A 25764-nucleotide genomic window follows, 5' to 3' on the forward strand; every position below is an offset into this window, starting at 1 on the left:
ACAAAATCAAATTTTTTTTTTCTCTCTCAAAATCCTGCCATCTTCTTCAGGAGAGGTAGGGTTCCACTCTGAAATGTCTGCATGCCTTCTGTGCATGTGAAAGTATTTTCAGTTAGGAAATAATCCTCCATTTGTCACTAGCAACAGAAACCAAGGCTCCTAGAAAGGATGGGAACAGTGAGTGTGCTTCTCCCTGCCACTTTCTGAATCTGTCACGTTTGCCTCATTGGCCAGCAGCAAAGATTGAAGTCTTGATTATTGGAAGGCGCTGTGCTGGCATGTCCCAGCAGTGGGGCATAAGCACACTTCAAAGACATTGAACCTGAGACTGAAATCTCCCTTAATGTGGGCTCAGACAATTTGGATTTCCAAGTAGAATCTGTTATGGTTTGCAGGTGGCAGAGGTGGTGCTGTGGAGGAGAGTTTGGGGAGCTCTGGTATTTCAGCTACAGCTTGTCTCTGACTAATGAAGTCATGTCAGAAGACGGTGTAAGCATTAGTGAGAACCAAGTAGGATTTTCTGCATTTGCTGTGCAATGGAAAGGCTTGCTTTTGAATTACATGCTGTTCCTAGTTGCCAAACTTTGCAATAACGGGATGTAGAAAGGAATATGTCAGCCCTTGTGCATGTTATTTACCATGTTGCTTTGCCGTCCCTTTCCAGCACTTACAGAACCCAGCAAACTTCCACAATGCAGCAACAGAGCTCCTGGACTGGTGTGGAGACCCCAGAGCCTTCCAGAGACCGTTTGAGCAGAGCCTGATGGGTTGTTTGACGGTAGGTCCATCCTGCTGGGACAGTGGCTCCAGCTGTGCTTTACACGGTGTTCACTCTCCTGTGGCCAGGGGAACTTGATTTTCAGAATCTGCATTTTAAGGGAATTTTTGCCATTTTACCTTAAGTCCATAAAGCCAGATCCTAAGACCTGTTTATTTGACTTCATTGCTTAACAGGAAGCAAAGTGCAATAACAAGAAGTTAAGAGTATAAGTGGGCTAAACATTTTTAGTCAGATTACTTACAAATGCACAGGCTAGATTATTTGTTGTACACATACAGTATTATCGCATGGTTTGAAATTGCTAAGTGAGCCATATTCTTACACAGTAATGAACTTTCCAGGTATTTGTTTTCTTTTGGCATTTTTGGTAGGGCTGAAGGACTGCTTGCATTTTATTCTAAGTATGCTTTGCTTCCAGCTGAACAGTGTTTCTGACCTGCCTGTTCAGCTTACTTTGTTAATTCCAGCAGTTCCACTGATTTCAGTGCTTTTCTTTCCATTCACTTTTCATTAAGACCACTGTAGTTCCCAAAGCGACTTCATTACAATGTGTTAAAATACATATTTGTCTGTGCATTTTTTGTTTTGAAAATTTCATTTTCCAGCAGCAGCAGTCCAGAACTGTTATGTGGAGTCAAGACTTGAGATTAATGAAATTTTGACTGGGCGGGAGGGTTGAAAACCTCACTGCAGTTTGCCAAGAAAGTTGATGTAAATAAATAGTCAATAACATAATAAATAATAAACTATAATAAACAAAAGAAACAGAAAATCTGAAATTATTAATGAAGAGACTGTCATTTTATTTGCTGTAGGGCAGAAGCGCATGGATTGTTTTCATGCACTGTGTAGCTGGTATATAAAACAGACATTAAGACTGAGATACAGTTGCCAGAAATCCAAATGTTAAGGAATGGCTCCATCTTAGTGTGCTCCAGTGTATAGCATCCCTCAGATTTGTATGTCAAAAAGTTAGAATAAATCCAGTTATAATAGGAGATGCATATAACCCTCTAGTCAGAGAAAAAATAAGATAAAATATTTAGCAATTCTATTTGAAGTAAAAGTTACAGGTAGCATCAATTATGAGGAAATGCACATAACATCTGATGTGACTGTAACTATATTTTATTTATACTTTTTTAAGACTTTGGTAGCATTTTTCAGAATAGCGTTTGGGAAAGGAGACATTCACCTCAAGTATAATTGGACAGTCTGTGCACAGTATTTCTCTGCAGCCCCTGCTAGAACATTGTGAGTCTGACCTGCGACTTCCTTGCTGTTAAAATCTTCTCTTTCTACATGAGCAGATCTTCAGCCCTGCCCAAGTGGAGGGTCAAAATAAGGTCTGACTGCCAGTGATTTGTTCTCCTCAGAGTGTACAGAAAGTGGGCAGGAAATGTTCCATGAAAACTGGTGGGGTAAAACACAATACATGGTTTTCAGTGTGTTGAAATGAAGATACTGTTTTTTCTTCTGACAAGACTGAAAGAAAAAAAACAATCTTACTATCTGAGTATACTGTTAATATTTGAGCCACATGTATTGCTTTGCTTCATATTCTCCCAGAAATCTGAAGAGGGTGGCATGTCCCCCTTTGCCAGGCTTGTTGTGGGGGAGAGCTATCTGCAGTGTAGGGCTGGCTGGCAGCAGCACCTTTATCACATGCTGTAATCTCATTATATTCCTGACAAGGAAATAACACAGGAACTTAACCAGGTGGCTTGTTCTGTGTTTGATAAATACACAGGATTTGCAGAATGCCTATAAACTGCAATGAGTATATTTCTTGTTCTTAATTTTAAAATCCCTCTAAGAAACATATTCTTTAATTTCTCATTGTGTACATCCCTCTTCCTCTTCCTGCTTCCCATTAAACAGACTTAATGGCACGGTTGTATCCCAAGAGGTTTGTACTTCCTGTATCTTCTTAATACATTAGCAGTACAGTGGGCAAGGTCTCTTCTTTTTAGTATCTTTTAAATTTTTCTCCTTGTATATATATTTTTTTCTATTTGAGCTTACATAATTTCATACATAATTTCTTTCTATTTAATATGTTCTGATTTGTAATTTAGCAATTGTGGATTTTGAGGCTTGTCATTTCCTTTCAGGAAAAGGGGTTTGTTTATCTCCTTTTATTTAACAAATGTGGTAGAACTTCAGTCTGTTTTCAGAGGAATTATTCAGAAAGTTGCAAATAAGTGAAAGGTAGCTGAAATACTGAAATATCATGAGTAAATTTAACATTGGTTTACATAGCTGCTTGTTCTGTACTATCAGGAGCCTGTTTTTCTTAATGCTGACAAAGTTTGCCAATGTCCTTCTTTGTAAGGATTATGCTAAAAGAAAAATGAAAAATCAGTATGAAAGTCTATTCAACCACTGAAACAGGATTATTGTTTTATTTTGCCAGCCTTTAAAATTACCTTCAAAATCAAATTCACTTAAAATTTCCATATGTTTGGATATATATTTTTAAAGCAAGTAATCTCAACCATCATTACAACATTTGAGCTGTGTGGTTCTTTAAGGCATTGAATTTGGAAATTCTACAAATTTCTACAAATACTAGAAATGCTTGCTTGCTCATAAAGCTTCCCCTCTGTAGCACTGAGAATGATTTTTTTTAATTTTTATGACATTCTGTTCTATTAACCCTCTGCCCAGGGAAAAAGTGGTATGCTAAACTGTTTTGGAACCATCAAGGGATATGGAAGGATCATGTCCTACGAGTGGTAACACAGTATAAACTAATCCAAATTGAAACTTATTAGGATGTCATGAATGCAGAAGGGCAGGCTCTCTCAGGAGTGTGCAAACCATTCCTTGGCACACTGCAAAGTTGAAATGCATCAGATGGAGTGACAGAGCTCAAAACAGATCTGTTGTGGTGTGACAAGCCAGCTTCATAGATTATCAGAGACAGGCATAACATAGGTGTGGTAGGTATAACAGATTCTTTGCATCATTTCAGTCTTATGTGTGGTCTTCTGCAAAAATTAACCAATTGGATTTAATCCTATTAATAAAGGGCAAGTATGCCCACAGTCTTGAAATAAGGCTTTAATTTAAGAAGTGGTTCTTAGAAGCAGTTCTGTGTACCTGACACACCATCTTTGTGTCGGGACTGTCAGTAATGTCTGGTAACTTTACAACCACCTGATGTTTTTTTATTCCTGCTGCCCATCTTAGAATAGATGCAGAAGTATGATCTTAGAAATATTCTGCTTGGGCAGTAGCAGAGAAGCTTCCATCTTCATTTATGGATTTACTGGTTTTGATAAGAATATGTAGAATATATGGAGAGAGTAATGTATAGAATAGGCTGTTGTAGAGGATTGTCTTAAATTGTTATACCAGCACTTAGAGAACTCTTGGTGACTTGAAAATTTCATGAGTTTGCTAGACAGCAATTGTTCAACAACAACATATGTAATAAATGTCTAGTGTTGGTCTTTCCTTGGTGAATTTTTCTTTTTAGAATAATCTGTGCACAGTATACATACTGGCTATTTTCAGTAGATAAATTTCCATATCAGCAGTAGTTTGTAATCCTGGAGTTACATTTGCTGCTGCAGGCTCCATTGACATTGTATGCAAGATAATAGGAATGGTTTTCTCATCTCAAGAAGAAACTCAGGATTTGATACAACAGCTAAATTTTGCCAGAGAGGAACCTAATAACGTATGTAAACTTATTTCAGTAGTCAAATACTTTGCATTTGTTAAGTAGGATACTTTAAGTGATTACTCAATTAGAGTTTAAATAATTTCCTTTTGTGATAAAGAAATTAGGCTAATGCTGTCTAGGCCTACGAATAAAATTGGGTATTTCTGTGCAGTGCAAACAGTTGAAGGGAAAAGGGTATGTAGGTAAAGCAATGGCTTGTGCTATAAATAGAAAATACATTTTCATTGGCAAAGCTGCAAAAGTTGTGCCTCTTCTGACCAAAATGTGATGCATGTGCATTGTGTTGTTATATTCAAACAGTTCTGACACGTGCTAATTCTAGATTAACTTTTTGTGCTTACCCATTACAGAAAATCACTAAAGTGAATGAGTAATACAAATTTATAAAGAATACTCATTTCAACAGATAAATAATAAGTCAGGGATTAAGGAGTAAGCATTGAATCTGTTTTATTTCTTGCAAGCTACAGGCTGTGGAAAGGTTCCCTTAAACAGCTTTTACAGAACTCATGCAAACAAAATTGATCTTTCTCAGAGACAATAAAATTTCTTCTAATTTGCCAAGAAAAACTAGGTGTTATTTTTCAACAGTAGTTATTTTCAAATCAAATAGGCAGTCTGTAGGCCAGAAACTGAATTATAATTGAAATGATTGATTCTATAAATTATTGAAATGGCAATGGATATGGTGTTCTTCTGTATATATAACTTCTTCCGTAGTGTTATGGGAACCTGATAAAAACAGCCTCCACTTTCCACAAACCAGACATAGCTGTGTTTTATTAGGATTGAAAAAAAATTATACTCTAGCACGAGATTATATTATGGCAGGGCTGATGGCCTTGATAAATTTAAGAATATAATTCTCTAAAAATGTAGTGTATATGGCATCATCTTACAGTCTTCTGAAATAAAGAGGTTCAGTTACTACACAGCAGTTTAAAAAGTAACTTTAGTTTGGCTAAGTCAGATACCAGTCCAAGCAAAGAAATCAAAGTACTTGAATCACTTACAGGTTAACATTTCTCCTAACCATTTCCCAATCCATGTGGATTCTAAAAGTCATGTCGAAGAGTAATGTAGAGCAAAAGGTTACACAGTAATTTAGTTGTATCTCTGTGTGTATCGGGAGATAAAAGCAAAATATTGGTCAAAAATTTTTCAGGAAAGCGTCAAAGTAAACTGCAGTATAAATTAGTCAGCATTTGGCCCAGGTTGTTTCATTCGATTCTGCCTCTTCTCAGGTCCAGTGTAGTCTCATCCCATGAATCTGCTCTTGCCAAGCAGTTTAACATGTAAATTATGTTATTGAAGGCTTTGGATAACGTTTGTGTTGGTGCTGCAGCAAAAATGGAAATAAGGATACATCTGAGAGCAAAATGGACAGATTTACAGACTTGGCCTCAGCAAAGGACCGTAAAGGCACTGCCTTGTTCTCTTGCTGTGCTTCAGCTTTACAGGGCACCAAGTTTATCATTCTTTAGGGCTCTTCAGTGTGTCCAGTCAAGAAATAAAAGTGTGAGAGAAGCAGAGCTGTGTGCAGTTACTCTGCAGCTGTACCTAGGGGCTTTGTCTGAGAAATGAAAATGCATCACTACAATTGTTTTGGACTGTAGGAGGAATGTAGGTAAATGGGGTGTGCTTACCTGAGCTGACTGCTGGTCAAATCCCTGAATGTAAGAGGGCTTCTGTGGTGAAAGCTCTTGTCTCTAACCACTGTGGTTGGGATCTGAGTCTCTGCATCCAAAAGATGCAAAGACTTCCTACCCCAAATCATCCACAAAAAATTATGATGAAATAGTCATTGCAACAGTAATTAAAAATGCCTTCCCCCCCAATCTTAATGTTCTAGATTTCCCCCTCCAAATACTGGCACTGCCTCAGTCATCAGATGTGGGAAACTTACCCGTATTTGTGAAAGAAATATGTCTCTCTAAATTAAAACAAGCAAACAAACAAAGCTGTATTCCTAGCTGTACTTCATCTAAAGGTTGTGGATTTCATTTAAATTTTTTGTTCTGCTTGTAGTTCTTACTACATCTCTGTACTGCTGATGAGAGTTGCTGAAGTAACAAGTATCAATGATAAACTCATGGAAGTAACTGCTAAAAGTTCGTGTTTTAATGATACTGATACAATAGTACAGTAATCTTTTGAATTGCATTTCTCTTCAGAAAATCATGGAATTGAGACTGTTGAGATGATTTTAGATAATTTTAAGGAGAAAAAAAACCCCTAACTTTCAGTTACATAATACAGGAATCTATTTTAGCTTGTCTGATATGTTATGAAGAGCATAATTGGTTAAAAAAAGACATACATGTTAAAAGAGAAAAAGGAATACGAGAATGGCATATCTGAATAATGTGAGGTTTCCATAACAGGATGCCTCAGACTGCAAATGCAGCTGCTGCGGCATTGCCTTCATGCTTGCCTGGATTCATTCTGTTCAGTGCAGAAAAGTACATAATCAAAAATCAACCTGTGACATTCCAAAAATCACATTTCTAATCAGATCAGGATTTGAATGTGATTAATTAGATGGAGGAGTTGGTTCAGCATATCCATGCCCAGAAAACGCGAGGTTGCAGCTGCCCCCGAGAGCCCTGGAAATGTTACATTTATTCTTTGTATCCAAGACTTCCAGGGCAAAAAGTTCACGTGGAAGAAATGCTGCTCCCGTGGTGCTCTCCACGCATCTGTTGAACACACAGCTCTGTGTTTGCAGAGCAGCACAGCCCTCCAGGGCAGTGTACGTGCTGTGCTGCCAGGGCACAGCCAGCAGGCACGGAACACTCTGCTTCAGAGCAGCTCTGCCGCTTCCAAATAACACAGGGGTACTGCTTGTGCTTTCACTGCATGGCCTCCTAGAGCCCTGGCTGCCTAAACCTCCCGAGTCTTGTCATTAGTTAAAACTCTTAAAACTCTTCGGGATCTGCTGCCCTCCAAAGTAAAGAGCTTTGAGAATTTGGTGTATGTTTTGTGCAAATCACTGTTTGAAGCGTGCCAGGACTCAGGTGGCAGCAGTGTTGCAGTGACCCAGTGATCAGCTGGTTTAATTACAGCACAATCCCTGCCTCTTTTCCTCTGGGACGATTTTCAGTGGAGAGAGTTGAGTTTAGTGACCTTCTCTTCGATGTTTGTGGTTGTTAGAGACATGCAGAGAGGAAGAGGATGTAAAGGAGGAAACCCTTACTCTGCATGATTTATGTCACCATTGCAGGAGGTGTCAAGGTGTACGTGGCAGGCATACTGGCTTGTTTGACTTGGAAAATATGGCCCTTATCCACCTTACAGAGTGGGAAATAATTTTTAAGTAAACTCTAATTTGAATACAAGGATTCTGTAAAGTCTCTCACTTTTGCAGAACCTACTTAACGTCTGTTTTCAAGCATCAAAGGCAAGAAACTACTTAATGATATATATAACTTTCCTGACTTGCTTTGATTGTCTCTATTGTTGAGGCAGCACTTCTGCAACTGGAGTGTAAGAGTCTCATCAGATCAGGACTTCAGATCACAGATTTCTTCCTCCTTTTCATACTCTTTTTTTGTTTTGTTTTGTTTTGTTTTTTATGTTTAAGGCAGATCACTATTCATGTTGCAAAATTCCTCAATTTGCTTCCTGTTTATCTGATCTTTGTGTGTTACTGAGGGGGAAAAATTACCATCTACATTGCAGAATTCTAATTACAAAATTTCTGCTGTAGTCTTCAAACTGCATTCAGATAATTTCAAGTATGCACAAGTGGCTGAACACGGAGCTGTCTGAACTAGCAATCAGCTGGCATTTTTAGTTTTGAGCAACCAGCAAATTGAATTGGTAAAATTCATTCTGATGCCAGCAGGGGGGAGTGCTCTTGACTGCTGCTAGTTTAAGAGTTTCATTGAAAGTGCAACATAATGGGAAGGGAGTTTAGAAATAAGCAGTCGTGTAGCTCTCTTGATTAACAGGGCTGTTAGGTTGAGAGCTACATTGTTCCAGTACTTCGTGGGGTGAAGACAAGCAGGGCAGGGAGCCACGCTCCCTAGTGAAGCTCCTTAGCCTTGCAAAAGGAGAGAGGAGGGGGGTGGGGAAAGGATTGCAGGTAAATTCAGCAAAGAAAAGATGCTGGTAGCCATATTTGTCTGCTTTTCATGTAATTAAAACCTCACTCTCATCATTTTCTCCTCACTGTCAATGACCCTGAGAGTTCAGACATCTGGAACTCTGCAGAGCTGAGTCACAGACAGTGAATGCAATGTCTCCTTTTTGAATGCTGTTTATCTGAATTATTCAGATTAAAGATTTCAGAGCTTTGGAGTGATCAGATTTTCTTACTGGCAGTTGATTTTATAATAATATTTGCTTGCAGATAGGGTATATGTTCCTCTAAAGACAGCTTAAAATAGCTGTTAGTGCCATATCAAAATTTTAATAAAAGGTACATATTGCTAGTGTGAGGAAAAGGCTAGTGTTTATAAAGTCTGGCTGTCTGGAATGTTGTTGTAAAATATCATAGAGAAATATTAGATGTTGAACCTTGAGCTGGCCAAGCATCTCTCTCACCCATGATAAAGGATGAAGATCTCAATTTATGACTGTGGTACTGGCAACTCTGTCTGTTTGCTTCTTTTTAATGCACTGCTTCTCAATGGAATGCAATGTTATGTATGGTTAGGTCGAGTAAGATAAGTTCTAACAGCATTGCAGAATGAAGTCATGAGTGAACACGTGGTGCCAGCTATACATTGTCTCAATTTTTGCTGATATGCTGGGTTTGAATTTGTAGTTAGAGAAAGAGTGTGTTTGCAAATGGTATCATAATCACTTAGCCATAACATTTAATGGATTATTGAAATCGTTGCCTTGATCCCATCTGATCCACACTGGTACCCGAATAGGACTGAAATCACAGGAGGTTTCAAATGTGGTAGAATTCCTGGGACAGGGTTCAGATGGAGCTGGATGGCTCCAGTCGCCAGCAGGTGTCTGGAATCACTGAGGTTTGGCTTGGGACAGACCTAGGGGACCTTACTGTCTACTCCTTTTCTCCAAGCCAGGGTGTGATACAGTCTGGTTTACTATAAAGCTAAAGACTAAAGATACAGTCTGGTTACTATAAATCCCTTTACCCTCCAAAATCTAGAGAATGATAGGTAGGTCTTTCCAGTGCCTCATGACTTTTAATACCTAAAACATTTTCCCAGTGAGTCACATATACACTAAGAAGATGAATGTCTGTTCCTGATTTTCTATTTAGGCATTTAATTTTTCTTTCCGATCTGTAGTATTTCATGTATGTCTTTGATCTCATTTTTGCAACATTTTTCCAGGTTATAATGATGATTTTAACCTCTTACCCTGTCCTGTTAAGTGTTTGCAGACTCTTTTGCCTGCAAAACCACCTAGAGGTTTTGCAGTTTACTCTGTCATTGTCCAAGTTAGGACTAAATATATAGAAATTACCTGTAAGAAGCACAAGTTATGATTTGAAAAAGGACTAGTAATTAACAATCTGAGTAAAATTTGTACTTCTGTCATCTAGGCTGTATTCCTTCGTTACAATAGTGTTACATAAGGCAATGTAAAAAGATGTATTAGACTTAGGCTATGGTAACTTGTCAAAGAAGGAAATTGCACAGTGCTGATGGATTCATAATCATGTTCTGTATTTCTCACCTAGTACTTCTTTAATACTTTGGTTTTTTGTCTGTCTGGATATCTATACTTTCTGAGAGTCACCTTTTACAGTCTTAAAACCAGATTTGGTGTATCTCCAAGCTCTGTTTCGAATGAATTTCTGAAGATAACCATTAGCAGTTACACTGTTTGTCCAGGCAAGTTCCTTTGAGGCACTCAAAGATAAATTTCATCAGGGTTTGTTGACCCGAATATATTAAACTTACCAAATGTCTTGTAGCTATTTCTTTGTGTTTTGTGGATCATGCTCCTATGATGTATTTGTCATCATGTTTCTGAGAATTCTCAGTGTCTGTTTAAAAGCCTGGGGGTCCCTTGTATACAGAGGAAAGTTTGACAAGTATCAAGTGAGCAGTGTGTGACATGAATTGTAGACCATCTGAAACAGGGTCTTGGGAGGGGCATGTATGATCTGTTCCATTGACCTTAATTCTGAAATAAAAGTAAGTCTTTAACCTGTCACAGTTGAAAGAAAAAGTTGAAATACAGTCAATGCAAGTATTTGTAAGCCTTGTTGAAGATTTCACACAAAATGGAGCTGGCACCATGTGTCCGACCATGAGTTCATTCTGCAATGCTGTAAGCACTTATCATAGCTGACCTAACCATTCCCTCTAAAGGATGTGTACTGCCCTAGTCATGTTGACCAAGCTGAGGCAGCAGGGACCAGAGAAATCCCTCTGGAGCACAAGTCCACCAGGTTTTTTAATAGACCCTCTTTCTGCATTTATTGGAGTGCATACAGGAAAACTTGTAGGTGGAAAATTACTCTTGGCAAAACAGAAATTTTATTAGAAATATCTGCTTTCTATTAAGTTTCTGTGGTTTTTGTTGTTCTTTTGAGAGGAAGAGGGAACTTTTAGTGCAGTTTGTCAGTGGAAGTACTTTCTTTCAAAGTTAGGTTATTATTTTTTATTTTTATTTTTGCTAAAGTAAATTTTCCAATTTGTTTTCCCTCTCACTTTGCATGAAGATACAAGTAATGGTTTGACTGGCTGACCTGTGCACCCTGCCCAGTTCAGATTCTGCTGTCTGGTGCTCAGTCCTGCGGTGTTGCCGGGGCGCTGCCTCAGCCGCGGCGAGGGGGCCGCTCCAGGCCGCGCTGTGCCCATCGGGGCGCGGGCAGCCTCGGGCTGCACACGCTGGCACCGCAAAGCTCTGCCTTCCACCCCTCTGGGCTTCATGGCACTGCTCCTCTGGCAGGGAAGTTAAGAAAAGGAAAGTGATGTGATGTGGGAGTGTAGAGAGTTAGGTGTCAGCCTGTGGTTAGGACTGCACTGACCAAGGCTTTGCAGTGTATCCGGTGAAGACAGTGCAAGCACGACTTGGCTTTTCTGGTGTTTAGTTCTCTCTGTTTCCTGAGTTACTTTGTAGAATTTTTCCATAATAACCAAGATGTCAGTTGAGAGTAGTGATTTGGCCTCTTGCAAGGAGAGCCTCAGTATTTGTAGCTTCATGTTTTAGAACGAATTGAGCATATAAGCAGCCCATGCATTTCCCGAGTTACCATGTACTCACTGATGAACAGGTGTATCTGCCTTTGTTCCTGTCCAGTTTCAAAATGGTTTAATGATTATATGCGTTTTTTGAAACAGAAAATGGGAAGGCCTTTTCTCTGTTGTTTTACAGACCTGATTGGCACTCTGAACTGTGTTCTTCTGTGATGGTGGAACAGATGATGGCTAAAGGAGTTTAAATAATGTTCCTACATGTATTAATGAGACATTGTTCTCAAGAGCCTTTTGCAAGGTGTTGTTTTGGGTTTCTTCTCATCCCCTCCCAATATCTACTTTTGAGTGCCTGAAATACAGTGATACTGGAAGTAGAAGAGGGAAACGGATTTCCAAGTATGTTTTCCAGATCTCATGGCAGCCCACCAGTCTTCACTCCTATTGCTAATTTAGCATGAAACATGACATATCACATTCTACTCTTGTTTTTCTGGTTTTGAGTAGTTTTGTGGGTGAGTTTTTATTAATTTGTAAAATATTATTATTAGGGTTTTTTTTTCTTATTTTTGCAAGTTTGGACCCAGAGTCTTAGCTAGGATGCTAACAAGTGGACTTCTAAATGTAAAGGATTAAAGGTGGAACTACTAAGTTGGAAATGGTTTTTTGCTTATCAAAAATAACCACATTTTTTCTTTTACTTTATTCTTTTTTACTTTTCTATCTAGAAGTTGAAATTGTAAAGAAATGTGATAAAACAGTAGGTGTGTATTACTGTACTGATTATCTTCAATTTTCATTTCTTTTCCCTGAAGATATCTTCTCAGTTTTGAGGTTGGAAAGGTTCAATTTAGGTAGGGAACTATGCCACTGATTAAGTCTGATGAATGTCTAATTTTTAAATTAATAGGAGCAACAGAACAAAAACTCTACCTGGGAACTTCATTCATGTTAATTCTTTTTTAAGAAAAAAAATTGGTTCATAATTGTTAATTAGGAAAAGTTGATCTATTGGAAAAAGTATAGAATGATGTTTGTAAGTTATCACATGTTAGTTCTTCACTCTGCTCTATACTTTTGCTTTTTGCAGTCCTGGTGACAGATAATTGCAGTGTCATTCATTAAAAAAGAAGCTTTCAGATGAAGAAAGGGTGGGAAAAGAATATTTTCTTGTACTGTAAGCTATTAAAGATAGGGACTTTCTTTTGCCACAGGAAATGGTGCTCTGTTTCTTGTGCAGTTCCTTCACCATTGTTTTAATGCAAAGAAGTAATGACGCTGTTAAGAATAATCTGTTTTATCTGTGCCTCTGACTCTGAAGTCATCCTGTGCCACTGGAAGGCAATAGAAAAGCTGTGCTGTGTATAACTTTAGCATCGTTTGGCAGAATGACTGTGGTATTGTGTTTGTACTATGCAGGTTTTAAAGAGGATACATTCTTAGCTGATAGCTGAGTTGCTGGCGTGGAGAAACAGTTGACTGCTTTTTGTCCTTAACTACGGTCTTAAATTTCCCTGGTTTTGCTAGTTCTTCTAGATCAGTCAACAACAAGTCTTTCCCTAATTTAATGTTTGGCAAGTGCTTCTTGCATAGGCCTGTTTATTCTAAAGCTGCAGTAAATGTGCTTCCCAATACAGTATTGTTGAAATGCAGCAACTGTGACACTGAGCACAGAGTAGGACAACCCTGCCCAGCAGCGTGGAGCAGGCATTTTAACCTGAAGGACCCGGGCACTGCCCTTGGGAACAGAGCCAGGTACAACAGAGAGAGAGGCTGAGGATTTCTCATCCTCACATCTCAAATACGGCAAGCTGTATTCTATACAATCTTTACATATATTGCTCTTCCAGGATTTCTTCTGGCTTTTGTCTCTCCAATTTCCATGGAACTACCAGGCCTGTCTTCTGGCCAGTGATCAAATAATTGAATCACTGGAATACAGCATTCTCTTTGCTGTGCTTGTGTTGGAAACTACTGGGGAGCGCTGCCTCATACCACATTTGTACTCTGCTCTTGCAGCAAATTCAGATGTCTAACATTAGTGCTGATAAGCAGGTTAATGTCACTTTGCAAAGAGCTCAAGCAACCCCTAACAAAGCTTTCTCTCTTTCCCTTTGCAGGTGGTTAGTCGAGTGGCAGCTCAGCAAGGATTTGACTTGGATCTTGGATACAGGCTACTGGCAGTATGTGCAGCCAACAGGGACAAATTCACTCCAAAATCAGCTGGTAGGAAAAGCCTTTCTTTAATGTATTGTTGGTTGTCAGATTATCATATTGTGTAAAAAATGCTACCTGCGACTGTCTTGCATTCTGTAAAAAAAAACAAAACCAGGAGCAAACACGTATTTGGTGGTTATAGTTCTGTTGCTTTTTGCATTTCAATAGCATGCTCTTCTGAGGCTATATGACTTTGGAAATTTATATTTTCCCCAGCTAGTGCTGTTTGTTGCCCTATTTGATCTCATAGATGAAATGCTGCTTTCAGAAGCACGGATGTTTAGTAATTTCATGGTGGGAATGAACATACTCAGACCCCTCCATCTTGGTAAACCATTGACTTTCTGTCATGTGTCAGCCTCTAAATCTTTCACATCCATTCTGCACTCCCTGGTGTATCTCTTGCAAAACTTGTACCCTTGACTTCATTGGCCTGTGCAAATAAGTACCATGGTTTCTTATACATATAGTCCTTAGCATTAGAATTTTGAGCCCAGAGTAGGTAGTAATTGTATTGCTGCAGTATGAGGTAGCCATTTTTTCCAGTATTTTACAGCAATAATCTGTTACAGGTCTCTGATCAAGTTGCAATATTTGATCATGATGTATTGCCATTGCTCCTTTTAGAGATGTAGAAAATGCACTTAAGGGTCTTTCTGCTTCTCACATGTTTGATTTAACTGGAGCATTTAATTCTGGTTCTCCTTTTCTTAGCTGATGAATGTCAACATAATGTGCACTGGCTTGGAAAACAGAAAGATAATTGTTCTGTTTCAGACTGAGCGTGGATAACTTTTCTGCTTAGTACTAAACTGGTATGCAGTCCCCATTTTGGAACATCAGAAGAGGTTACCTTCTTCCAAAACAGTGACTTTTAGCCAGCTGATTATTAAAATTTCTTTTCATGTTGCTTTTCAGTTTTTATCAGCCCCAAATTTCTTTACTCATGGCTACCTATTGTCCTAAGTGTTCTAAGCAGTTCCTTATGCAAAAGTGGCTTTCACATCAAAGCATATTCATTTGACTTAGTGTTTTTTGGGGTTTTTTTGTGTGGGAAGGGACCATTAATCTTACAAAATGTTGAATAAACTGTCTGATTTTCATCCAGGAAAACTGTGTGGAGGATAAAACGTTCCATTGACCAAGCACAATGTCTCTTTTTTCTGGCTTCCTTTTAAGAATATCCATTAGCTAGATATCACATCAGCTCTTCTTGGTTGTTTGGTTTATTCAAAAAAAAAAAAAAAAAAAAAAAAAAAAAAAAAAAAAAAAAAAGCGTATCAAAGAAGGCTTTCCAGCTATGACAGCATTAAATTTGCTTTAAAAATATAGCTGTTCCCCCCTCTCTTACTAATTCTTCCTGATGTGTCTCTCTATCAGTGTGTTAATGGAGATGTTACAGGCCTTTTCCTTTAGGGCTCACTGAGGGAGGAGTCTTGAAAAGTGCTGGTCAGTCATCATGGTCTAGAAAAGCCCAATGATTTCTACCGGTAATTACTTTTTTGATGAATATATGTGAGGGTTTTTTTTTACCTTAGCACTCTGTACAGAGTTTGGTCCTTCCCTTTTTAATTGATAACATACTGGGAAAGCTGGTAAATCACATGCTCTTACATCTCAGTGTATTCTAAAACCCTTCTCAGTCATTTGCTTTGCTTCCTATTTCCCTGTTGTATATACGAGTAATTTATTTTCAGTGATTTTAAGTATTTGGTTTCTCAACTACTTTAGTTTTACTCTAAGTGTACAGTTGTTTCATCAGGGCTTCCCAGGGTTTCAGCATGCCCATCTACACTGAGCTTTTTGTGTTCTTACTATCTGTGTTAAATACTTATATTTTGGGGCATACCATAACATATTTCGTGAAATGTCACATATAGCCCCTACTCTAAGGATGTCATATTCATATACGAGTTCTGAGAGCTACATCGTTGAATAGATTGACAGGCCGGGATTACAAATGTGAGGTCATTTCAGAATTTTTTTAAAGGGTTATTTTCCATATCAGAGTGCATTAACATTTGCTGATTTCTAATACAGCAATGGCTCTACTCCTTCATTCAGTTTTTGTAAAAACGTTGAGATTGTCCTTTGCTTTTCTTGTAGAGTGTGCATCATTGAAAGCTGCTTTTCGTGATTTACTTAAGTTGTTGTCAGGGATGCTTGCAGGTTGTTTTGAGAAACTCCTTCTGTTTTCTTTTGCATTTAATGAAAGACACTTTCAACACTTCTTCCAGTCACATTCCTGCAGAAATCCCCTGATGTAGATATCAAATGGCATTAATTTTAATGAATAAGAATTTGTTTTTCCCTTCCTCCAGGCTTAAGGGAAATTTACAATGGTTTGCATTCATTCCTCCAAGTATGAATTTAATGCTGCCAGTGGGATCGCTCTGGAAACAATTTTAATCCATGTTGTTTAGTGTCTGACATTCTTAAATGCTAGGAGAAAAAAAAAAAGACTCTCTAATTAAAATATATTTGAGTAGGTGAACATTGCAGGAAATAGTTGCACCAAATCCTTTCAAGGACCATGCACTGTGAGTACCTCCTTACAGCCCGGGACAAGGCGTGTCTGGTGTCCTGCGGGCTGGGAGCCTGCGGGGCCTGGCGGTGGTGGCTGCCGGCTTTGCAGCTCTGCTGTGTGGGGCAGGTGGAGCCTCCAGCCCAGTGTCCCTCGGGTCTGCTGCTTTGCAGAGAGGGCTGGACCAGTGCCGTCAGTAGTCCTGCCTCTGTTCTCCAGCAGTTCTAACCCTAAGTTTGTTCAAGGATCTCTCTGGCAGAGGAGCTTTTGCTGGTATGGCTTTTTTTCTCTTTGCTCCCTGAGCTGTGTCTCTGCGGGGCCCCGGGAGAGTCAGGTCCCCATGGCAGCGCCCGGGGATCTCACTTATCCCGATGGAAAAGGGCTGGAGCCTGAGGCTAGCGGGCAGAGAGGCAGCTGCCAGATTGGCTCCGCTCTGTGGGAAAAGCACCCCTTGGTTCTTGGAGCGGCCCGCGATGTTTCATCCCAGCTGGTTTAAGCTGCCGTGGTGGCGCTCCCTGCTAAGCTGGAAAGGAGGTGCGGATGGCAGATCAGAGCCCGGGCAAGCCTCTCAGGTGGCACAGCCTCAGCTGGGGACAGCCAGGGCACCCCACCACGAGCTGCCAGTTCCTTGGCTTCTCCCAGCCAGGATTGTTTGGAGTTGCTCAAACAGTGTTTGTTTGATGTGCTTTTTGGTGTTGTTTTACTTGGTCATTGAGATAGTTAGCAATTAGCTAATACAAGTGGTTTTGGAGAATGCCTAGGGGGGAGGTTCATGCAGCATGAGAAGTATTAATAAGTTGCTATGTGTGCTTTTAAATAGAAATGATGATTAAATGACTGTGCCTTTTGTCTCTGCTTTCTGGTGTTTGTACCTGAAATAATAGCTGCTGCCTTTTATTCTTCTAGCCCATGCTGCTGCAACAGGGCAGCTGCCTCAGCGGGAGGTCAAACACAGCATTTCCCACCCTGAAGACAAATGACAAAGCCTTTAAAAATATATGTGTCTCTTCTGGTGACAGCTGCTCCCCAGACCTTCCCCTGCAAATTCCTTTGCCTTGTTGTGACACCTATAGGGAATGGCCCAGCGGGTTGGCTGCCTGCTCATTTGCTTCCAGACTGCACTAACCTGAGTTGCTCTTAGTGTGTGAGTGCAGAGGTGTTCATGCATTCTAGCTTTTCTTCCTTAAACCTGAAGCCCTTCTCTCTGAATAGTGTTTGCTTGGACTTTTTTTTGAGCATATCTGATGCTTTTGTTCTTCCTGTAGAAGATTTTGAGTAATTTGGTAGCTTTATTTTTACTGTTCTAATAGAGTTCACCAATAAAGTGTTTATTTAAATTAAAAAAAAAAAGGGGGAGGGAAGAGAAAGAGATGGAACAATGTTCTTCTCTGAAATATTTTTTTTAAAGATACTTTATCGAGCTACTGGGTTTCATTGCTCTTGTAGCTACTTTTCTACTTTTGCTTTTGTCAGGAGGCCAAGCTGAGGCCAGACAAGGGGACGACAGGATGAGATCATACAGGGAGCTTTGTCAGAAAAGGACAGTGTTCAGTATCTCTGTAAAGAGAGAGGAAGGAAGGAGCCTGAGGGCAGAACTGTGCAGAAAAGGTACTTCAGCAGTCACTGAGCAGCTACAGCAAACAAATGCTGTGATAGCTTGGATGAACAACTAAGTGTTGGCTGTTTGATAGCAGAAATGGTGTCACAAATGGCAACCCTTTTTTATATCACTTTGCTTTCAATCCCTTAGGCTGTGCTCAGTGTGCTTCTGATTTTACTTTTCAAGAGCAGTATCACTTAATAATCTTGGTTTTATATGAAGTGTGGACTAAAACTTCATAGTGTTTGAGGACTCTATATTATGGGAGTCTTTATTTCTTTGGCTTCAGTCATTGTGCTCAAACTGTGATATAACAGGGCTGTCCTCGTGAGTAGGATGGCAAAGCTGTAAATAAATTGGACCCTGGGTATCTGCAGTGAGAGTACTGGCAAATGGAGGTGTTAAAACTTTACTGGACAAGATACTGAGACCTAAGGTATGTCCTGATCAGGATACATTTTCAAAGTAATGGTGGAGATTGGGCAAAGAGTATTTTGGTGTATTATCAAATCAAACTTCCAGAAATTATGTAAAAGGAGTGAAGAAATGATGGCACAATGTGAATGAATAAAAAGGTAGAAAGTAAAGATAACCTCTAGATCATGGGGGACCATAGGGCTAGATTAACACTTTCACTGAGTTTCCAGTAATAATGCTCACATTATCTGTGGAGACAAGGCAAAGGGAGGTGGCTAAAAGGATTACAAGTATAGAATAGAAATTACTCCAGCCAAGGCTGATGGCATCCCTCCAGCTTGAAGGGACCAAATGATCGACAGGCCTGTGTTAGGAGAGAAACAGCACAGAAATTCAGTCTCATGCCTCACACCAAAGATTTCCAGCAAGTCAAAATGTCAAAAGTCAATGTCCAGCAAGTCAAAAGTCTTATTAGACGGGAGAAGAAATACAAATGCTGTTTATGCACTTTTAAAAGTGGCTGATAAGAATAAGTAAGCAGCTTTATGAGAGCAGAGTAAAAGCTTGGGTTGTTTGTGAAATGAAAGCTGGGCAGAGTTATGAAATGTGTGTGAGTACTAACAAATGAACAACTCAGAATGGAAGGGCTGTGACGCTGCAGTACAGTATTGACACAAAAATATATTGCTGTAAATTGAATAAAATACTGAAATAAATGAGGAATTCAGAATTATTAGGGCAGTTGTATTTAAAAATATTTTCAGCTAGAATGACAGTGGAGAGGGATGGGGCAGAGTAAAGGAAAAGAAATGTGGAAGAGCCTTTTTAAAGATAAAGTTCAGTGTATGAAATGGTGTAATGTGTTTCTTGATGTAGCTGGAAGCTGGTTAAGAACGTTTTACCTGTGTCATCCTAAATTTCTGCTACATTTTCATACAGATACCTAATCCATTGCTAGTTAGAGCTGGTATCCTAAAACCATCCACTTGACAATCGTCATTAAAATAAAGCTATTATTTTCCTTTAGCTGTTACTTTCTGGAACAGCTTTTGGTGCTGAAGACTGACCACATTTCGGGTGATCTCTAAGTTCACTTCCCTGCTCTTTGCACAGATTCTCACTGTGCACCCTTTTCTGCTTTGCTGTCAGTTTTGTAGTTCTGTATTTTTGAAGCAAGGATATTAACACGCCTTCCATCTCACTTTTATTTATCTCATTCAATTAAATTCAGTATCATGCAGTACAGAATCTACCTCTTACCCTGTAGGTAGTTACCCAGAGCAGCAGAGCCATGGTTTCAGCTGGGACACTTTGTTTTCATACAGATAAAATAATTCTGCCCTGGTACACATATTGGCAGGATACACTTTTGTTGCAACTAAGTCTTTCTTTCCTAAAGATTTACAGTATGAATACAACAAATAAATGAGTAAGTAATTCTTAATTCATTTAGATTCTAAGGTTAGTTTTGTTAGTTTCTCTTAATGAAGTTGGCAACTTCCCTTGACCAAAAGGAAACAGAGTAGAGCTGCTCAGTGACCAGCAGCATTATTTCATGTCTGTACTCTCTGACAGCCGCGTTTACATTGGCTGCAGAAAAGGCAGAGTGGACTTTGCCCGTTTTCCCACCCATGAGTTCAGTCAGAACAAAACTATAACACCTGCAGTTTGGGCAATTATATCCTATATCCTGAGCCTCCGTCAGGTTGGCTTGACATATGGTAGAATGTCAGTAGTCAGCTCTCAAACATCTTGAGGTTAAAAAGAGCCTGCAGAATGATAAGCTTTTTCCCACTGGGCTTTATTTGTTTGGGTTGTTCCTGTTCCCTTCCTCTGAGAGATCTGCTCCTCATTTGATCTGCCTTCTGCTCGTGGGAAACATGATCATACTTGTGTCAGATTTTCATTATCCTCAGCTAGGCAACTCCTCTTCATTTTTACTGGGAGCTTGAGGACCTCATGACATATCAGTGTTGATAGGTATTATTTCGATGAAAGTTCACTTCCTGTTTGGCATTCACTGCTCTGCTGTACACTTCAACATCTCTGTTTTTAAAGGAGGTTGCATGACCTGCTGCTTCTTTATTCTGACTAGTCAGAATACCAGGTGGTGTATCTGGCCTGATCTTTTTGACGTTTCACTGGTCCTTGTTACCATGGAACCAATTCTGACTTGGAGAGATGTCACACTAAAACTGTTGCCAGGTTGGAACATTTTTGCTCTAATGCCTTTACCACTTAAAGAAATTGTGGACACTCAACTACAGCAACAAGCTTGCTCTGCTGTTTTGTTGGTCTGTGCCTTGGATTTTTGTGAGGCTGGTACTTACCTGAATGCTCTCATTGCAGCAGATTTGAATGTGTAGTGCATTAACTTATCATGCAGTTCCTGGGAAGAATCTTTTCCTAATGTGTGCACCACACTTTCACTTGGAGTGGAACTGGCATTCCCCAGAGAAGATTTCTGTTGATCTCTATCAGTGTTTTCAGTCTTCTGCTTCAGGGATTCCATATGTGCTGAGAACAGCTGAAGATTTGGTGGTAGAGGCAGCTTAGATCTTGGTCTGGGAGTGAATTTTGATTTTTCATTATATGTTGTTTTGAGTAACTTCCCTCTGAAGATGAGGTAAGTCACAAATGTCAAGTAAGAGTGGAGGCAGCTGTGAAAGCCTGCATATGTTTGTGGGAGAGAAGAAAGCAAACTCTTAGAATGGCATTTGCCCTTTACAAGTTACCTTTTCTCAGCTTACAGCAAGCACTCCTGCACTTGTTCCCTTTTGAGCTGCAGTGCATCCCAATGTTCCTCACTGCCAGGGCTGTCTTGGTAGCCTGTGTGTCTTGGAGGCATTCAGGGAAATTCGTGAGAAGCCCAGCTATGAGAACAGTAACGCAGCAACTTCCACGGGGATTGGCAGCCTTTGAACCACAAAACCTTGAACTGTGTGAATAGATCAGATCATCAAGCTCCAAGAACAGCAAGTTCATTTCCTAAATACAATTGAGATTCTACGGCTCACATTTTCAGATCCATCCCTAATTCCTCCAGGCTTGTCTGCAGCATAGAGTCAACATGTTAAAAAAAGTTCTTGCCCTGAATACTCCAGACATAACACTCTGAGAAACACAATGATTAGTAGATAAGATGTTATATGTAGTATTTCTCTTTAAAAAGAGAGACTTCCCTGCTGAGAAGTTTTGAAAAAATATTTTTATTTCATCTTTTCTAATGCTCATATTCAAGTACACCTGTTAAAGAGTGCTTATAGCAAGGTATTTGCAAAAGTTCTATGTGATCTAATGCATTCATTTAAATACCAGTTAGTCATAAACAAAAAAATCATCAGGATTCATCATCATAGATAGTTCTAATTCGTATTAATCTCCATGCAACTTCATGCGAGGGGATTCAAGGGGAAAGACCACAGAATGAGGGAAAATTGATTTGAAGAGAGCTCCTAAGTAATACATTCCAAAAACAAATCAAATGCATATTGTTCCTTATAATGTGCTAGTTTTCTGAGAAGTCCAGTACAAGTCAGTATGTTCATGTTTGATGAGGCTTCTGGATTGTTTCCTTTTTATTGATTGTTTTTGCCTCTACCTACTTTTGCTTCCAGTAAAACCTGTGAAGAAAACCATCAGATTTGCTTTCATATACAGGTTTTCTGGATGCAAAAGTAAATAACTCCCTTTTTATTTTTTGACAGTCTGATGAAAATGCAACAATATATGTCATTCTAAGACACTTCTGTGATTATTCCAATAAATCTAGACTTTATTCTTGACACTTCCATGTAGGGTAAATCATTATTCCTGACTTGAGGAGTAAATGGAAGAAATAAGATCTTCCTCGTGAAGTTTAGTAGCTTAACAATAATAAACTCCAAAAGGTGTGAATCTAACTAGATAATTAAGTTGGTTTGAATCTCATTTCTGTGACCTAAACCAGGCTTTTAGGAAAGTCTGGATGTCAAGTCCAAGCAACAAATACATGACGTTGAGTATGTCTCTACTAAAAGACTTCCCTGTAGATGCAGTTGGTTTTGGAGCTGAAGCTCACAGATGAGATTTCCTAATGTGCTGGAAGGATGAAATGATCAAGCATTGAGGTGCCTGGATATTGTGCAGTCTTAAGGAAATCTCTTTGACTTTTACCTGTCTGTCTAGCAGGTATCTCAGTTGTATCTGTGCTTTGCTGCTGTATGCATGTCTCACGTGCATGGTTACAATCAAGCAGTGCTTCTTCATGTTTTGTATGAACTGAGTATCTGCTCAACTTCTGAGATTCTCTCTCAGCAAAACTTAAAGCAGTAGCATTTCATGCAGAATGTTGGCAACTATGAAATATGTGATTGAATCAATGATTAATTCAACCCCCTTCAATACATTCCTTACTTCTTTGAGAAATGCCTGCACTTAAGGTGTGCTGGGGCTACTAATTTCAGTGGATAGAAAAAGTTACAGATTTTTAAATCCTGTCTGCCTGTGCTGTTGTTTCCCAAAGCCCTGCTTAGGGCTCTATAGATTCAGACCTGCAGATACAGACATCGATCCTTGGTTTCAGGTTCACAGAATGGTTTAAAATGTGCATCTTTGAAAGCAAGTTCTCAAGGGAAACATAAATTTAAACATTTTTAAAGGCAAGTATGACTGACTTGGCTCTGAACTCAATAATAGAAGGCTGAACAGGAGCTGCTCCTGAGGAAATAAATTGAACAGTGAACATCTGTGTACAAAGCAGGGTATTTGTTTCATGTGTGATAGTTTCCCTTATGACTGCCTGGTCAGACCCAAAAGACATTAATCTTGCTCACTTTGGAAGATACTGTCTTTCCATCACAGAAAAAAACCAAAATGAAATTATTTAGTGTATTTACTACCGAAGCAATTTCAATTAAGGCAAAGAACCAGAGAGACCTCTAAGTTTTCAGTGTGAAAAATGAAGCACTGCTGGTCTAAAATAAGATTGTGAGAGGTTAATTGCCAGAAATTTATAACAGTTGCTGTCTCCCAGTAGGAATGTTGTAGTGGACCTAGTGGTCCTTGAAAAGCTACATGCATTGCAGGCAGTAAGGGGAGCTTGCTTTGGAGGTTTTCTAGTATTACAACCAAATGTGTTTGAAATAATAAGCAGTAGCTACAGTAACTGTCCTGACCGAAGCAAAAGCAGCCAAGGTACTGGAATTGTGTCAGTGTGGTGCTGTCTTGAGAGCAAAAGCAGGGACTTGGGTAGGTCTTTGTTAGAGCCAAAATTGTGCAAGCCTCCTTTCTCTGTTCTTTTACAAAATCTAGCATGTCTTGCAGGACAGTAAAAATTCTAATTTAAAATTTTATACAGTTTAGCTAATTACACATTCAATACCTAAGATGAGCTGGAGAAGAGCTATACTGACATTTTAGCCTAGCAACTGTCAGAATGGAAGGAAAAAAATTCCAAAAGAGAGAGAGAACTTTTTACTTCTTTCAGTATGTGGAAAAAGTAGTAGGTGAAGACAGAGTCTTTGACTGGAGGAAATTCTGTGTTCATTTGATCCTTTGCAGCCAGTTATGCTCCCAGGTTGCAGTGATCAAGAAGGCAGAAGCTCCTCAGCCAGGGCAGTGGCAGCAGGGTGACAGCTGTCACTCAAGGAGTCCTTGCTGGGTTACCTCAGGAGCACTGTGTGAAGCTGTGTGCTTGGTCTGGGGTCTGGGCACTGCTCTGTCTTCTAGAGAATCTTGATAGAAGGGTGGAGGAAGTGTTGTGTTCCTGTTCTGTGGGAGCAGGATCATTCCCTGCCTGTAAAGGGACAGAGAGCTGGGATTAGAAACAACAGTAATGTCTGAGAGCAAAGTTCTCAGGCCAGTGACACAAAACTTGTGGATCATCACACCGAGGCTCAGGGGGATCCTTTGGTGACTAATTGCCAATGATATTGTGAGGATATCTCTGACACACACCAAAATTCAAACAGTTGGTGACTTTAATATGAGAACACAAGCCATGTGTCAGGGCAAAGAAGTCAGCTGAGCAGAGTTCAGGAGCCAGTCTTCCTGTGGAATCCTTGCTGGGAGCTATGCTTCAAACAGACCTCAGTCCTTTCAAATAACAGCAGAGTGGTTTTCAGCATCCTTTTGGAACAGCTACATGTGCAGAGTCATTTCAAAATTTTTCCTTTCCTTTGATTGCAGTATGTGTTGTAGCAAACACTGAAGGTAATGTTAGAAAAACAGAGGGGAATCTTAACTGCCATGTCTGGCTTGGCACAGTCCCTTTGGTTCAGTCAGCACTACAGACTGCCAGGATTCTGCAGTTGAAAGTATCTTCTGTGTTCCTCATATTTGCTTGTTCTGGTAGAATTCACATCTTCGTGCATCAGTGACAAATGTATGTTTTCACTCAGATTGAGTGGAAGAGGCAGAATTTCCAACACTGGGATGAGTTATAGTTTTAAATCTAGGGAGGAGGGGAAGTGTATTTGCCCCACATTTAATTAAATCTTAAATTTAGTCAATCATATAATCCTAAATTCTGTAGAATGATGGTGACTTCTAAGGATGGTCTTCAAAAAGCAAAGACTGATATGTGGCTGATAACTCTCCGTGTAATACAAGTTGTTCTGGATGGGGAGTTTTGAAGAGAAAAGAAGAAAACAAAACTCAGCTGAGGATGTGCAAGGAATATGAGCATATATGTGTATCTATTGTGAAGTAAATATATTTGGACTGTGGTTTGAAAACATACTGGAAACTTGGAATGCCAGATTGGAAAGCCAGATATGAATTAGATACACTGCCCCATGAAAGGAAACTTCATTCTGCAGGTGCCATTTAGTCTACAAAGGTGAAAAAAAAAAGTCTGTACTGGATCACTGTTCTATTGCTGTGTTTATTTGCAATAGGTGATGTTTTTATCTGGCTTTCATCCTTTCATCCCTCTGTCCGAATCTCTACTTATCATGAGGTCAATAAAGCTAAAAAGGTTGCAGAGAGATTGAAAAAATAAAACTAGGTTTGAGAAAGCTCATGTGTGCAGAAATGGCTGTCTTACATAGCAATATTGGAGTTATTTTTGAAGGTTTCATGCCTAGAAAATGATTTGCTAGTGATGAACTCTTCCCTGCAGAAAAAGCCTGGATTGCCGTATACAGGATAGTGAAACACTGTAGATTCAGTATTTTCAGTGTGCCCAGACCAAACATCATCTGTCCCACACAATAAACAGTGCCCATTCTTTGGCAGCTGTTTGTATGTTTTGAAAGCAGCAGAAGAGTAGAGATGACAGAGCTGAAACAGTTTTTATTCCTTTTACTGATGCAGCAAAAAGAAAAAGAACAAGGAAGGGTGAGGTCACACTATGGGAGCAGAGGAGATGGACAGCAAATGCCTGCTCTGCCTGTAGAGTTGGCAAATTCTAGACAAATG

At 39.5% G+C, this 25764-nt stretch overlaps 1 protein-coding gene across 7 annotated transcripts in view; it reads left to right on the forward strand.

Annotated features, from left to right (window-relative positions):
• ZMIZ1 (zinc finger MIZ-type containing 1) overlaps nucleotides 1-25764 on the forward strand; it is a 339556-nt gene that overhangs the window by 199519 nt on the left and 114273 nt on the right. For 6 of the 7 annotated variants that reach the window (XR_010081335.1, XM_063405933.1, XM_063405931.1 and 3 more), the window contains 2 exons: nucleotides 665-778; nucleotides 13726-13831. Coding sequence is in view for 5 of the 7 variants with exons in the window: in XM_063405933.1 (XP_063262003.1) it covers nucleotides 665-778; nucleotides 13726-13831 (220 nt within the window). In the remaining 2 variants the exon portion in view is untranslated. Of the gene's footprint in view, nucleotides 1-664; nucleotides 779-13336; nucleotides 13361-13725; nucleotides 13832-25764 lie in introns of those variants that run through there. The other variant, XM_063405939.1, reaches the window with a different exon arrangement.

The sequence above is a fragment of the Prinia subflava genome, chromosome 9, assembly GCF_021018805.1.
Source record: "Prinia subflava isolate CZ2003 ecotype Zambia chromosome 9, Cam_Psub_1.2, whole genome shotgun sequence".
NCBI classification, from domain to species: Eukaryota; Metazoa; Chordata; class Aves; order Passeriformes; family Cisticolidae; genus Prinia; species Prinia subflava.